Consider the following 14,969-nt stretch of genomic DNA (forward strand, 5'->3'; position numbering starts at 1 on the left):
CGGCGGATGCTGGGAAAGGAGCTGTGGATCACGAGGCCCCGAGGAAGGTTTCCTTGACAACACTTACCGAAGAAAAATGAGATTTCGTGAAGGCAGCAGGTATTAGCACATGAGATGCTGACTTCAGAAGAGACAAGGACGCGGTATCTAGCAGAACGAGCCCCTCGGTTAGGGGCATGTGAAGTAGTGGCTCAGTGAACTGCTTTTTCAGATAAACCTAATTAAACAGCTATTACAACCATTAAAATATATTTAGAAATGCAGTCACTGTGGTAAAAGCGGGCTTATTGTTTAATAATTTTTCTGCCCGCAAAGTCTTCTCCACCTTGAATAAGCACTGGCACAGAAGGGAATCTTCTGCTCCTGGCTGATAGTTTCACCAACACTGCAGCTTGGGTCTAGGATTCTTTAGATCCAGCGTCGTTTCACCATTTACAAACACAAACCAATTGCATAGAAGGACTCTGTATAATATAGTCATAATCAAAACAATAACATCAATAATACCAATATAATAACAACAACAACAACAACAACAAAACAACCAGAGCAGAGAGGTATTTAGTATTGCCAAACTTAAACTGTATGAAAGAACCAAAAAAAAAGTTATTTGTGTTCAAAACCTAAATAGATATATTTTTAAGTTGTACATTTGAGACTTTTTAATTTCCTTCTGCTGTTTCAGCTAGCTGGACTCAAATTTTCATCCTTACATGATGTCTCATAGGGATAGCAGCACTGTGACTTTGCCCTGAACTCAAGCCATCAACCATCGCATGGCCAAAATACCTCAGGAAATCAATGCAAGTTTTTCCTCAAGAAAAGACCCGTGACCTTTTCCAGTGAAAGTCTTGGCCGCTCCAATGGTGTTTGCATAGTAGGCAAACAAAGAGCATCTTCTTAAAAAGCAAAGCCAGTTGGCAGGAAATCAAACGCTGAATCAACGCGTCGGGAATCAGCCAGGCAGCCCTGAACATCAGGGGAGCGCGGTGGTGACCGAGGGCTGCAGCTGAGGCTCTTTCTCGGTTCAGGCTAGAGAGAAAGTAAATACAGGGGTTTAAGTTGCAAACTTTGCCTGTGTTGAAGCTGCAGGTCCACACACAGAGGTCCAGGGCAGCTGTGTGCACCATGGAACAAGGGCAGTGCAGGAGCTGGAGCAGGCTGTGAGGCTACGTGTTCTTGTAGCAGTGAACAACAAGGAGAAGCAGAAGAGTTTTCAAGTTGGTTTTTTATAGGCCAGTGGAAAATTGTCTAGGTTTCTGGGTAAAAGACTTTTTCTTCTTTTTTTTTTGCAGGAGTATCTCCCTTAAGTCCTGGCTGGCCCATAGCAGTAGGATCAGCCTTTCCCATTTGCTCCGTTTATTTGTAAATTTATTTAAAACATTTAATTTTTAAAAGAAATCTCTTAGTAATGCTGAACTTGGAAAGTGTAAAAGCAGGTTTGCTTGCAGGACCTGATGCATATGGACACTTAGCAGTCTGGATGCACAAGGGGAACAGGATGCACTCTCCAGCTTATCAGCATGACAGGAGCAACAGACGATGAGGCTTTTGGGATAGAAAAGATTTGGGGGACCAAATTTAAACAAGCACCCCCAAGCCCATGTTGAATCAGCTCAGAGTGTCTTGCTGGTATCAACATCCACCAGTGACACTGTCCTGCCAGAGCCATCGGAAACACAACTGGAATGGTTTGAACCTTCCAAAAAGAAACTGTTCCACATTTTGAGATGTTTTCTAAGGCCATTTCCCTATTCTGCAATGGGCTCCACCAGGCAACGCTCCCCTCCAGCTCAGGTACAGCTTGCTTTCCCTGGGGAAGTTTTAATGGTGTAAAGACCTTGAGCATGTCCTGTCATGGACACAAAGCCTTCTTTGCTCACTGTGCGCAAGCTCTGGAAGAGGACTCTTTCTAAACTGCAGAACATCTTCTCTGCCTTTCTTATCTTTCCCGGCCATATAAATGAACGATAGCCCAACAGAGAGCTTTGGCTTGTTTTGTTTGCCTGGCTAACAATTGCTTCACATGGTTATTTGCTATTCCAGTTTCACTCAGATCAGCAGAAATGTGATTTATTTCAGGAGAGAAAAGTCTGCCACAACTATTTCTGATTTTAGTACTGCAACAGATCATTTGATTTGAAGAATGAAAGGTAAAAATGTTCTATGGGCTAGAGAAGCAAAAAGAGCAGAAAGAATCCTGTTCTTAATAAGAACAGTCATAAAGAAGAAAAATTTGTCCTCCCTGATGGAAAGGTCCTGTCAGCTTTGAATGGGTTGAAACCTGTGCCACAATCTGTGATATTTCTCTTTACAACCAAAATCTCTAGAATATAATAGGTTTTCTCAGTAGAATAGCGTGAATCATCGTAAAGAATGCTACAGCAAGGATGTTACTCTGCAGAAACTTGGCAGCAGCAGAGAAGATGGCATTTCCCCCAATCAACGAGAGGGATCCAAGAGAGGTTCAGTACAAGGGTGCAGATATATCAGTACCCACAGGGCAAGCCCTGGCCCTGCCGTTTCTGAGCCAGACTGAAGGAACCAGGACTGAAGGGTACAACAACATTCTTCACATCCCAACCCCAAATCAAGGCCAGCTTAGCATGAACACACAGATGATGGCTACAGATGAAAATCAGCCCTGTTTACCTGCAAATCTCTGCAGTGTCTAGTGGGAAAGCTTTGCACACAGACCTGTAGTGTAATGAGGGAAATGGTTGTTTATCTATTTGTTTTTACCAAATATTTCCTTAATTATGCTAGGTTCCTTGGGGAACAGGGACAAGCCCAGAGTAACTTCAGGCTGCATTTCTGACGGCCGACTGCAGCGCAGACTCACTACCTGCGTGTCAGCAATACAGTGTTAGAGTTTCATCAGTAGCACTTGCGCTTGTCATCAACACACATCTTACAGGAAATGGCTTTTAGTTTTATAAATGAGGAAACAGCTTGCCTGAGCTCACACATCACACAAAGGCACACCGACCCAGCTCCCCTTGGCTGAGCCAGCAGATGGGCACAGCCGATCTCTGTATCAGCTGAGCCACGCCTGCAGCTCCCAGGGACACAAACCCAGAAAAAAATGCAGAGAAAGTGGCGAAGGAACGTAAACCAGGGCAGAAACAACCTGGAGACAAGGGCAATTGCAGTAAGGAAGAGGGAAGTATGACATGAAGCTAACGTCTGGGATCACAGGGAAAAATTCAGTGTGGCCAGGGACCAGAGACCTCTCTAGGAGCCGTCCCCAATCTGAAGTCAGTGTAGATGGCAGGTCCATCTCCAGGATGGTTGGGTACCTCTCACTTCATGGATCAATGTCTTCCCTGGTCCAAACAAGCCAGGAAACATCACAAAGCTGTGGAAAAACAAACTTTCCCTTTTTTATAGGGCCCTAATGTCAATCGCTCATTTGTGAGAAGAAAACGCTTTTCCAGACATGGATGGAAATGTCTGAAAAGGAGCACTTTTCAGAGCAGGAAAAGTCATGGCAGAAGGCACGGGTGGGAAGGATCTATCTTTATCCCCCCTTTTCAGGGCCTGAAGGCAAGAGGCAAAACTGAGCAGGGCGTTATCTCTGCGGAACATCCCCCATTGTGTCCCCTCGGCTAATTGATGCACTGCGGCGCCGGCCCTGTGCGGCACATAGTCCCGCGTTACGCACAAAGCCAATTAAATGCCTGATTGGATGAAGCAGTCACAGTCAAGTGACCCATTGCCAGCTAGTCAGGATTCAAAATTTCCAAATATCGTTAAGGTATGTGCATTAATCCTGTCCTAAAAGATTAAGCGTTTAAGCAATTACTGCTGGTTTTGATGAGATACAGAAAATCTGCTGTGCTCAGGGGGAGAGCAGGCTGAACGGTGAAATGAGCAGCATTTGCCCTGTTCCAGCCCCGCAGCCCCACGCGTGGCCGTGCAGCACATCTCACAGCATCTTCCAGGCGGTTCACATTGATCGGACCAGGGCAGGGTGTGTTGCTTCAAAGGGAAGACTAATTATTTTGCAGAAGAGACAGTTTTGGAGGCTGCCTCCATTCCCTCCCCACTCTCTCTGCGCCCCTTTGCCAGTGAAGAGAGACGTCAGGGACGAAAATCTGCTTATCACCATGCTGATTGATCTCCCTTATCCAGGGCTGCTATAGATGTCTTTGAAATACAGATTTTTGTTGAACTTCCAAGGTATTGTTGAGAATTGCAATACCTCCCTAGCCCAAGAGAAGTGTGAAGGTGATTTCCCCACTGATGCAGAAAGAAGGAGGAAAAATGGTCATTTGATAGATATGGCTTCCCTCACCGTGCAGCTTGACTGGGACCTGCAACCTCTCACATCCTTAAAAGCTTTAAGCCATTACAGATGCTCCAGTGCTTGGTCCCCAGTTGCCATTTAAAAGCCAAGCCAGAAAAAGGTCACATAGCTGATTACACACAGTGGACTAGGATCATCCATGGTTAATGCCTAATTAGCAGCTGATATTAACTATCAATGGTAAATTGTAATTATTTATTTAAGTGAAAATAAACATGAAATGCAATAAATGCAATCCCAGCACACTACTATGATAATTAAACAGACTGAAATCTTACCCTGACAGGGAAATCTCCTGCTGTGCCTTAGCACTAGCAAAGTCGCTGGTCAATGTGGGGCAGTTGGTTGCACTGCGTTGGTGAAGACAAGCAAAGAGAAGATCTCTCTGCATAAGGTTGGGCGCTGGGGAAAAACCTGCGGGAACCATTGTGCCCCCTCCACTCACTGTTTCACCTATAGACATAATACTTAAAGGCTGCGGGGATGTAAATTGCATGTTTATTGTGCTGTTTCAGCTGCATGCCTAACACAGCAGTTCAGATCCAGGTGACCGGTTGTTGTTGAGACACAGATGATGGCTACAGATGAAAAGCACATCTTTATGCAAATATGATTTGAAAATCAGGCTCAGCACTTCATCAGTAATGGAGTTTTATTTCTAGAACATAGTACTAGCCTTGAACCATGTTATTAGTGCAGGAGAGGAACACAGCCCGCCCTGGAAAACCGATGTGTTTGCAGAATTTCTTTGCTGGGTGGCAGCACTTTCTGTGGGGCGAAGGGGGAGGAGAGAGTTCCCTCCTTTCTCTCACTTTGATGGATGTGTGCTGGAGAGCAGAAACATGAGAGGTGTCAGGAATGATGGAGTGATGCTGAAGGCTCTGACAAATGAGCTCTTGAAAGTCCTGCTGCAGCCATTTAAGTTGTTACCGTCCCGCCGCTCACCTCTGCCCTCTGCCAGGGCCACTTCCCCATTGCAAAGTGCACAGAACAGAGGATGTACCCCCACACAGGCACTGGAGCTCACTGGTCTGCATTACTGTAGCCATCGGAGGAGATGGGATGAGTACAGAGTGGAAGAGGGGGCATGTAGACACATGTTCTCTCCTACTGACCTGGTTCATAGGCGGTAAATTGCTTTGGGAATGGAGTAACATCTTCAGCTGCTGCAGTGATTTGCTCAGGGAGCATGTCAAAACCTTGAGAATAAACATCATGAGCCCAGAAGCTGTAACTCTCCTTTTCCTCCTCCCTTCCAGCTTGCTGCATTAGAGAGGCAAGTGTTCGATTTCCTGGGATACCAGTGGGCCCCTATCCTAGCCAACTTCCTCCACATCATCATCGTTATCCTTGGCCTGTTTGGCACTATTCAGTATAGACCTCGCTACATAGTGGTGGTAAGTAATGTTTGTTTTGTCCAAAGCCATTTGAAGCCTTTTGCAGCCTTTGCTCCGGTGGGATATGGCAAGTGATAAGGAACTGAGTAAAGCCCTTGGGAAATCAGGCATGAGCATCGTAAACAATTTTAGCAGGAGGTGCTGTGCTTAGGAACACACTGTTCAGTGTGCTGCTCTTTTACTGTACTTACTCCAAACTTGGAAGGTATCAGATAATTATTAGTGCTACCAAAGCAACACCGAGATACTGCACAACAGACAGGGAGAACTAGATGCTGGACAAGGGCATGGCAAAAGGTCTTCCACTCCCTCTAAACTTCTGCCCCCATGCCTCTAATGAGGCAAGGGACCATCTGTATATGGGAAACAGAGGAAGAGAAAATGATTGTAGTGCTGAGTCAGGGCATTTAACTGCCCCCAGCTGCATCACATCTATATAAACTAACTCTTCCTAATGTTTATTGCTTCTTTCTCTCCCTCTCATTCTCTCCTAGTATGCCATCTGGACTGCAATTTGGGTCACCTGGAACATCTTCATCATCTGCTTTTACTTAGAAGTGGGAGGGCTCTCAAAGGTGAGTGGGGGCTTTATGGGTGAGTGCTTAGGCTTTGCACCACAGGGGATGGAGCTTAGCTGTGAGATAAGGGGTGGTTAAGGTGAGTGGCGGGGGCTGCCTGGGAGCAGGTCCTGCTGCCTTACCAGGGAATGGAGGGAAACTGCTTGTTGCATGGTAAAAATGGGGAGCTAATATTATTTCTGGAGCCCCTTGCTGGTCAGTGCAGGCAGTGGTGGCTGGGAGGAACCCTGCCCTTGTAGCAGGTAGAGTGTATTTGCTTTTTAAAGGTAAGAGTGAGCCTGGCAGCAGAGCCATCCTGAGGGCAGATGGGGTTTGAGGGCTAATTCCCAGCCATGATGCAAAGGTGGCTGAGGAAGGCTATGAGCTAACTAGGTTACAGCTGATCCTCTTGTGATCTGATAACACCTTGGGAAGGTGTGTGACTCAGAGGGGAAGGCTCTCCTGCAGCAGTGAGTGTGCTTTCCCTGCTAGCCTGTCCTAGGGAATAGCTGCAGCAGGGGCTTAGTCTGGCTGGGCTGACTTGGACCAAGGATTTTGCTGTAACTCCATACCTGACCAGCTCTTGGTATTTTTTTACCTCCTGGTCCTGTTGAAGACCTAGTGCACTTCAGCAACAGGGGTAGGTACCTGGTTGCTGCTGCACCACGCAAAGTATTTCCTGTTGCACCTTTTGGGAGAGGCTCTTCTCTCTGCTGAACGGAGAACAAACAAGAAGGATGCTGGGGAGGCTGATGCATCTCCTCTGGATGCAGCCTCAGAGGTGATGTGACTTCCAAGTCTTGATTCCTCCTTCTTAAATACAATGGTAGTTAATATGTGAAGCTCTTTGAAGACTAGATAAGCTAAGTATTGCTGTCTGCTTCATGAGGGGTGAGTCAGAAATAATAAAAATGAGAGGCAGGCCCTATTTTAAGGGCCTAAATTAAGCCTGAGCTGGAAGCAATGAATTACTGAGTGTTGCTATAGCTTAGCAGACTCAGAGCGATTATAGGATACAGGTTCCTTTTGGAGCACTCTACATCTGGCCTAAATTGCCAGGTCATACATCTAAGTTGCAGTCATAATTGGAACTGCACTATGTTTTTTTATCAGGCCTACAGCAAGTCATGAGTGACAGCATAAATCCTTTGCAGATAAGGAAATGTAACTTCCTAATTCTTCAGTTAATCTCCATTTCCCCTCTCAATTATCCACAGAAACTTTGAGAGAGTTCTTGCCCAAAACAGTGATTACTCATGGTCTGAAAAATCAGCCTGAGATGATCTTGGTGTTGGCTGTGACCAACTAAAAAAGACCTTTATGTAACTATTTAAACACTCCCTTCTGCAGAGGAGATACTGGCGTGATAAACTGCTCTGGGAGCTTTTCTGACAGCCAGTGTTTGCTTCCAGCCAGCTGATTACTTGTGTTTGCTAATCCCAACCTGCCCTGCAACATGTTGGGTTGCTGTTCTGCAATTTAAACAGCACAGCAAACTCCACTTTCTCCGCTACAGAGGAGCTTCGTCTCATAACCTTGCTCTGTGCTGTGGCTCGTTTCAGCAAAGGCAGCACACTGAGAAGCTTTATTTAGCCTACCGGATGACACCTGTGAATGGGGACTTTAATAGAATTGGGCTGCAGTATAAGTTGTTATCGACCCAGTGGACTTCCCTCTAGAGCTGCAATGAGAAATTCATGCTCTTAGTCTGGTGGCAACTGGCAAAAACAACAGAGTATTTGTGCTTGCTTGGCTGTAAAATACTTCACAGCCTTACCTTTGTTCCTAATGAGTTGCTTTCATTTTAAAAAGCTGTCTTGTAAGAAAAAAAAATCATGATGATGCTTTCTTTCCTTCTCCCCTTTAACTGAAGTTATTTGGGTCTTAGTAATGGTAAAACAAAACCTCACTTCCATGTGAGAACAAAAGATACACTTGAAACAGGAATTAAGGTTTTTGTAGGACAGTGTGGTGCTTTGTGGGCTGGACTCAAGAGTAATATTGCTCCCCTGCTGCAGCGCTAAAACCTGATCCAAAGCCAGCTGGCATCTGCCGAGTCTTATTGATCTCAGTCTTGGGATCAGACCTCAGAAGGACACCTGGGCTTGGGTGAGCAAGTGTCAGACAAGGCTCTTGGGGGAGGCAAGGGCAGGGCAGCATCAGCCAGGGGGTTTATGGCAGCAGTGCTGTGGAGGAGCAGGTATCTCCGTGTGCCCTCAGGGGCCTTGGGAAGAAGCTGTCCTGTAGTTCCTAATAAGAAGACAAAGCTTGTAATTAGTGTGGCCGTAAGCAGGTAAACTGCAAATATTAGAAGAGCGCTGGTGGAGTGAGGCTGATGGAGCTGGTCAGGTAAACACTGGCTTGTTGACTACTAGAGTAAGCATGAATATGCTGGGGAGTGTTTCGGACAGGGCTGTGCTCCTGTGTGAGTCCCTTAAGGCGCTGATAGCTCTGAGGAAGAAGGTCTTCAGGTGCTGTTTCCTCTGTGATTCCTAAGGGGAGCAGCTTTCCTGCCTGCCCTGTGCTCACCCCTCTGTATTTCTGACATGGGCAGCCTGCCAGGGAGATCTCTGTCAGCAGCTAGCTGATTTATAATGACACAATGCAGAAAGGGCAGTGAGCTAGAAAGAGTGGAGTTTGTTAACTTGGTGGCTGGTAATGACAGCCCAGCGCAACTGAGGTGATAACTCAGGTGAGGCGAGAAAGGGCAGAAAGGATTCAAGTGTTTCTGCTGTAACAAGTTGAGGAAAAGCCTGGAGAGTTGAAAAAATGAGGAAACAATTATGTGCGCTTATTGCAAATCATTCTTTGTGCTCTGGTGCCTAGATCTGACCTCCCAGTGGTGAGGGGCTACAGGATGCAAGCACGGCAGTGCTGCGCAGCGCTGGGGTGAGCACGGGCACTTGTTCCCGTGCCCCCCTTGCTTTGGGTGCCTGGCTGATCTAATAAACAGAAACCAGGGTCACCATGGCTGTGGGGTTTGTGGGGTAAGGCCCCATGTCAGCCCGTAAGTAATTTGGCAAAGGGGTTAAGAGACAATCAGTTATAAACTCTATGTCATCAGTAGAATATGGGCTGATAGGTACATGGCTGCTCACCTGCAGTTTAAGGGCTGGCTGTTGGCTTTCCTTCTCCAAGCAATTGCTTCCTTCCTCTGTTGGGTTCTCTGCTCACCACTTCTCACTCTCTCTTTCCTCCTGTCTTTCACAGCATTTCCTGGAGTGTTCCTTTATCCCCCAGTTTCCTCCAGCAGTGTTTGTTCTCTTCTGGCTATGGAAACCCTGAGAATAGCTGGTCTGGTCAGCCCTGCTCAGGGTAGTTATAACTACTTTACTAACCATCTACCTCCTAACCACTAGTTAAAACTATCCTGAGTTATTTTTCTTGAAAATGAAAATGCTCCTTCCTGCCCTGAATCTATTCTCTACTTGGAAGAGCTCAAGTGCACTGAATTCTATCTTTCTATCCTGTCATTTTTTTTTTAATCCTGCAATCTTTTCTTAGTAGGAGTAAGAGTGTGAAATATGGGACAGCAGAACTTCATTAGGTGGCCAGACACAAATAGATGAGCATAAGTGTCTAAGAAAGCACTTCCCTTGTTGCTGCAAAGGCCTCCCTAAGCACGTAGCCTATGCTAGCTTTCCTGTAAGTGCTTTGCCAATGAGCAGGCAAGAGATACAGCAATCTGGATTTGAAGTGCTGCTTCTCAGCACTGGCAGTGAGATGGTGGTGCGTCTCCAAGCACCTTTTGGCAGCATTGCCTTGCTGACTTGCTCTGCTCATACTTCTGCGCACACCTGCAGCATCTGGGGGAAACGCAGCCTCTCCAAAAATGCTGTACCTCTGCTCTGTGGTGGAGCTCACAGCTGAATTTCCAGATTGCTGTTCCTCCTCCTCTGGTCTGTTCCTGTTCTGTCTCCCTCTTTTCTCATTGTCCATCTGGCCATTTGATTAGGTGAATTGTTGGGAGCTATCTCTGAAGTTTCTAGGCTGTGCTTGAAATAACATATTAAGCTTTTCCCTGTCTACTTGAGTGTGAAACGCAGTCCCTCCTGCAACCCCCCAGTCTGAGTTAATTATTAAAATCCTGCTGTTAAGACATATGAGCATCTGTCTGTCTAGCTGCCATGCTGATTGACTCTTCATGATGCTCTTGAGAAACATTCAGAGATGTTTGAGGAATTGGTGTTGCGTATTTCAATGTATTCCTTTGTCTCTTCCCTCTGGAATTATTCATCTTGCAGCAGTGAAATCTTTTTACCCTTCCTTTATATTCTCTCTTGTCTACCCGGTGCTTTGATCTGAATCCAGAGCTGCTGTGGTGGTCTAAATCTCCTCTTAAAATGGAAGCAGCCCTTATTAGTCAAATGGGGGTTATTTGTATTCCAGAGAATCTGGATGGCATCTTGGGATGACTTTGTACCTGGAGAAAATACTGTGAAGAGGAAGGATAAATGCATGCATAATTACAACTGTCCCTCAACTCCATCTAAATTTAGAAACTGGAAGCCTGGGATTTGGCCTTTAAATACTGCGGCATTGTCAACAAGCCTGCTGAGAGACAATGAAAGTGCTTCTCTGTTGTCTCAGGGTGATACAGCTATTCAACACACATGACTAAAAGATAAACATTATACTTCCTATTTTGATAAGAAATATTTCCAATGGAAAAGATTTAAAATGATCCTGCTGTCAAGCTCTGGGGGCTCCCATACCGGGTTCATTTTTTTCCCAGAGCCATTATAGTGCTGGCTTGCCTGGTAATTAAGGATATTTGGGGGGACGCAGTTCAGAAGGCAGTTAACAAGAAGAAATAAAACCCTCTATCATAGTGTCCCTTAAAAGCTGTTCTGTTCTTAGATTTTAGAAAACTGTTCTAGAAAAGGAACACAGCTGTCTCTGTGGGTGTCAGAGGTAGGTGTGAGTTTCCCTGTGGGACACAGTGGGGTGAGACTGGGAGCGGAAGATAGTCTCTGTAAAATGTACTACAGTTTTGGTGCTGTTATTTTCCTCCTCACACCGATGGCAAATTGATGGCAACCAGGTGCTACAACAGTTCAGAGTGATATGTGATTTTCTGTCTGGCCTTCAACGTGCTCCTGCGAAGGAGCTCGTATCGCTCGTGGCTCATATTTCTCTCCAGGCTGAAGGTTAAAGAGGAAGCGGTAGCCCTTCAAATAGCAGCCTGTCAGGAAACGGGGGAGCGCGGTTACACACAGATGACTCTCCCTACAGCAGGGCTTGCTCACTTCTGGAACTGATCAACATCTTCCAACCTGCATACCACTTCTGAGAGTATTTCGGTGTGTTTACACTTCAAACGCGTTGCAGAAAGGTTTTGGGAAACAGCTGTTCCCTAAACTTTCATGCAACTGGTTCTTTCCTCCTGATTTTAGTGTGCTGTTCCTATTTCATAGTTTCACTTCTCTTCAACCATCTCCTTGCAAATGAAGCTGGCAAACCTCAGGAGACATCCTGGGATTGTTTTTCCAGTCTCCCAGCAAGCACTGAGCAACTGGATGTCAATTAAGTTATTTTCTTGAATGCTCTTTTATTGTGCCCCATCAGCGCAGGTATCCTCCCAGGACATCCAGCCAGGGACACAAGCAAAGGAACAGCATTGCTTTGCATGCTGAGACACTTTCATTCGTGCTGCCCTTGTGCCCTGCCGTGCTCCTGACAGATGCTTGTCCAGAAAGGTGTCTCTGAACGCGAGGGCATCCACAATCCTAGTACGCAATCGGTATTCATTTTACAGCTGTGAGATGGATGGCTTGTGTGTGAGTCGTGGTGCTTTTAGAATCCAAATGTGCTCCGTTTTTCCAATCTGTTCTTAACTGAAGTATAATTTTTTTTTTTTTTTTGCACAGAACTGGCACACGATTGTAGGCAAAAAGCAGTGAGTGCTGGTTAGGACCTACTGTTCTTCCACCTGCCCATCCCCAGCCCAGCACATGTTCTGCTTTTTCAGGCTTAGTTCACAAGCAAGTTCAGCTTCTGCAGCAAAGTTAAGCCAGAGCCAATTCTCTAAGGACTGGCAAAAGGGAGATAGAAGGAAAGCAGCCTGTTTCTTACTTTGCCAAATACACATAGATGCCTCTGTAAGGAGTCACTGAAGGGGCTCTTTGCATTGGTGAGGCAGAAGGTTTGGGAAGGCACCATCTGTGAATTGGGAGAAGGAAGCCCTGGAGACCAAGGTTATGAGTAGATCCTGTGGTGCCCTGTGGAACAGCTTTGTTTCTGTGCTAACTGGGGGAAGCCCCAGGAAAAGAAACAGGAATTGAGTCTTTTTTGAGAAAGATTATTCTTTCCTTCCCTAACCAAAGTGGCGAGTGGCTTTGTGAGAGGGAGAAGAGCACAGCAACTTGGAGGGCTCTCTGTCTCCAGGAAGAAAAGCTTTTGCTGGGGAAGATCCATGTGTCTCAGAACATGCAAACTTGGGAGAGAAAGATCAAGCTTTGCAGAAAAGATGCGATTTGGTGGATATGTGGAATGTCTGTGGGCCACTGAAGAGCAATGCCCAGCAGAGGGAGCAAGCCAAAGACTCTTGTGCCAAAATTGTGAGAAGTTGGAAGGGAAAACTGTCTCTAGAAATGTAGCTAGCACAGCACCTTGCACTGTGTGTTATCCTGTAGCTGTCAATCTAATAATTATTCCCTATAGCCTTTAAAATGCAGATAGCTCCCTTTAAACTCCCAACTGTTAATAGAGTTTTCCCTATTGTCTTTGCTATTCAGGCTGCTTTTGCACTTCACCTCCGTGCCCTCCTCCATCTACTGTAAAACACATCCCATCTGTTGTGGCGATTATGTCAGGAGTTTGGCAGCTGTCTTCTCACTTAATTGTCCACATTTCTTAACATGTGCTTCCTGCAGCATATTTTAATAACAGCTCTGCAAACTGTTTTTGAGTATCTGCGGTGGAGTGGAGGGTGCCTACACAATGTGCATAGCAGGGCACTTGGTTTCTATTCACAGGTTATCTGGCTGTCATTCAAATTTTCTGCTCTTAACTCAAGTTTGCCCCTGGATACAAACATGGACACAGAAAAGTGTATCTGCAGGACTACCTGGCTAGGCTCCCTGTGTTGGCAGTGGTGACAAGCTCTCTCTCCAGAGGGTAATTCAGAGCAGGAGCCTGGATTAGCTGCTCTGAATCAGTTGTTCCCTCTTGACTCTACAGGGAGCTGAGGCAAAGGAGCTGCCACGTGAGCTTTTCCCATGTTAGGAAGCGTGAATAACCCAAGTTCTGACTGCTGCTCTTCTGGGAGCCACTTCTTTCCTATGGGGACTGTGTAGGACCCTGGCATGAGCAGTGTGAAGTAGCATATGGATACGTGCTAAAACTTTTACTAATGGTTCAGTGGGGTGTGTATATCCAATACCTATTTCTACCCTGTAGAGATGCATAGATTCTCTGCCTGACCCATTTTGTAATCCGTCCTTCAGAATAAAACTTCCAACCCTTTTGCTCATTTTTGTGGTCAAAAGGGTTGTTGATTCTGCACCGAAGTGACCCAAGAGGGCTGCTGGGACACCCAGCACTTAGCACTCACCTGTGAAGCAACCCAGCTGATCTATTTAGTCGGTTCTGAGTTCGCCTTTTATCATCTGCAGGGAGGGCTTTGCCATGTCCTGCAAGCTCAAAATCCCACAGCTCTCCTGGGTACTCCAGTGAGTACCACTCTTTTTCTCAAGTGTGAGGCAAGTGTTGTCATTTTAAAATGAGCACCTGGTTGCATACCAAACTCCTGCACTACTTGTGTGGCATTTCACTATGTAACCCCCACAAATGGCATGGTTTAAATTACTGAACTAGCAAAGATGAGAAGAACAAAACAAAAAGCCTCTCTCAGGGTAGAGATGATAAGGAATTGCTGGGGAAATGTTTGCAAGAAGCTGCAATCATCACCCTAGGTCAGCTCAGCAGGGTAATCTGACCTGAGGCTGACAGTGTGTCAGGTCAACAGAAGACATAGAAGCACCATATGTGAAGAGCGTGGAAGTAAATTGGACAGAAATGGTAAGGGAACTTGTTAGATGTGTTAAAAGCTAGGAAGAGAGGAAGATCTATTGGGTTTTGAAAGTCACGTTAGGGTTATGAAGTTCCTATTTCTCAGTTATCTGTGTTGATTCCCATGCTGGAAAAAGCATACGCGTAAGACATGATTCTGACAGAATGCTTAGTGCTGCCTTGTTTACCTTTTTCTTCTAGATTTGCAAGGTTAATCTCCCAAGCCTGAAACTTGAGGGTTTTTTCTGGATGCTGGAACCACTAACAAAGTGTTCTTGGGTCTGCAGCCTAGAAACTGTCTTTCTGACTTAGAAGCTGCTCAGTCCTGCTTCTGAAGTGTGCTACATGATGGTGAAATTGGCCGGTCACAAGTGGTGTTCCCTGGGGCTCGGTTCTGGGGCTGGTCTTGTTCAATATCTTTATTGATGATCTGGATGAGGGGATCAAGTGCTCCCTCAGTAAGTTTGCAGATGACACCAAGTTGGGTGGGACTGTTGATCTGCTGGAGGGTAGGAGGGCTCTGCAGAGGGATCTGGACAGGCTGGATCGATGGGCAGAGGTCAGCTGTATGAGGTTTAATAAGGCCAAGTGTCGGGTCCTGCACTTGGGTCACAACAACCTCATGCAACGCTCCAGGCTTGGGGAGGAGTGGCTGGAGAGTTGCCCAGCAGAAAAGGACCCGGGGGTGCTGGT

The 14,969-nt window shown here is 46.0% G+C and overlaps 1 protein-coding gene across 1 annotated transcript in view; it reads left to right on the forward strand.

The window, feature by feature from the left end:
• Window positions 1-14,969, forward strand: part of NKAIN4 (Na+/K+ transporting ATPase interacting 4) — a 51,095-nt gene that overhangs the window by 17,185 nt on the left and 18,941 nt on the right. The window contains exons 3-4 of the mRNA XM_010296429.1: window positions 5,494-5,706; window positions 6,201-6,281. Coding sequence (XP_010294731.1) covers window positions 5,494-5,706; window positions 6,201-6,281 — 294 coding nt within the window. The remainder of the gene's footprint in view (window positions 1-5,493; window positions 5,707-6,200; window positions 6,282-14,969) is intronic.

The sequence above is a fragment of the Phaethon lepturus genome, unplaced genomic scaffold, assembly GCF_000687285.1.
Source record: "Phaethon lepturus isolate BGI_N335 unplaced genomic scaffold, ASM68728v1 scaffold27881, whole genome shotgun sequence".
Taxonomy (NCBI): domain Eukaryota; kingdom Metazoa; phylum Chordata; class Aves; order Phaethontiformes; family Phaethontidae; genus Phaethon; species Phaethon lepturus.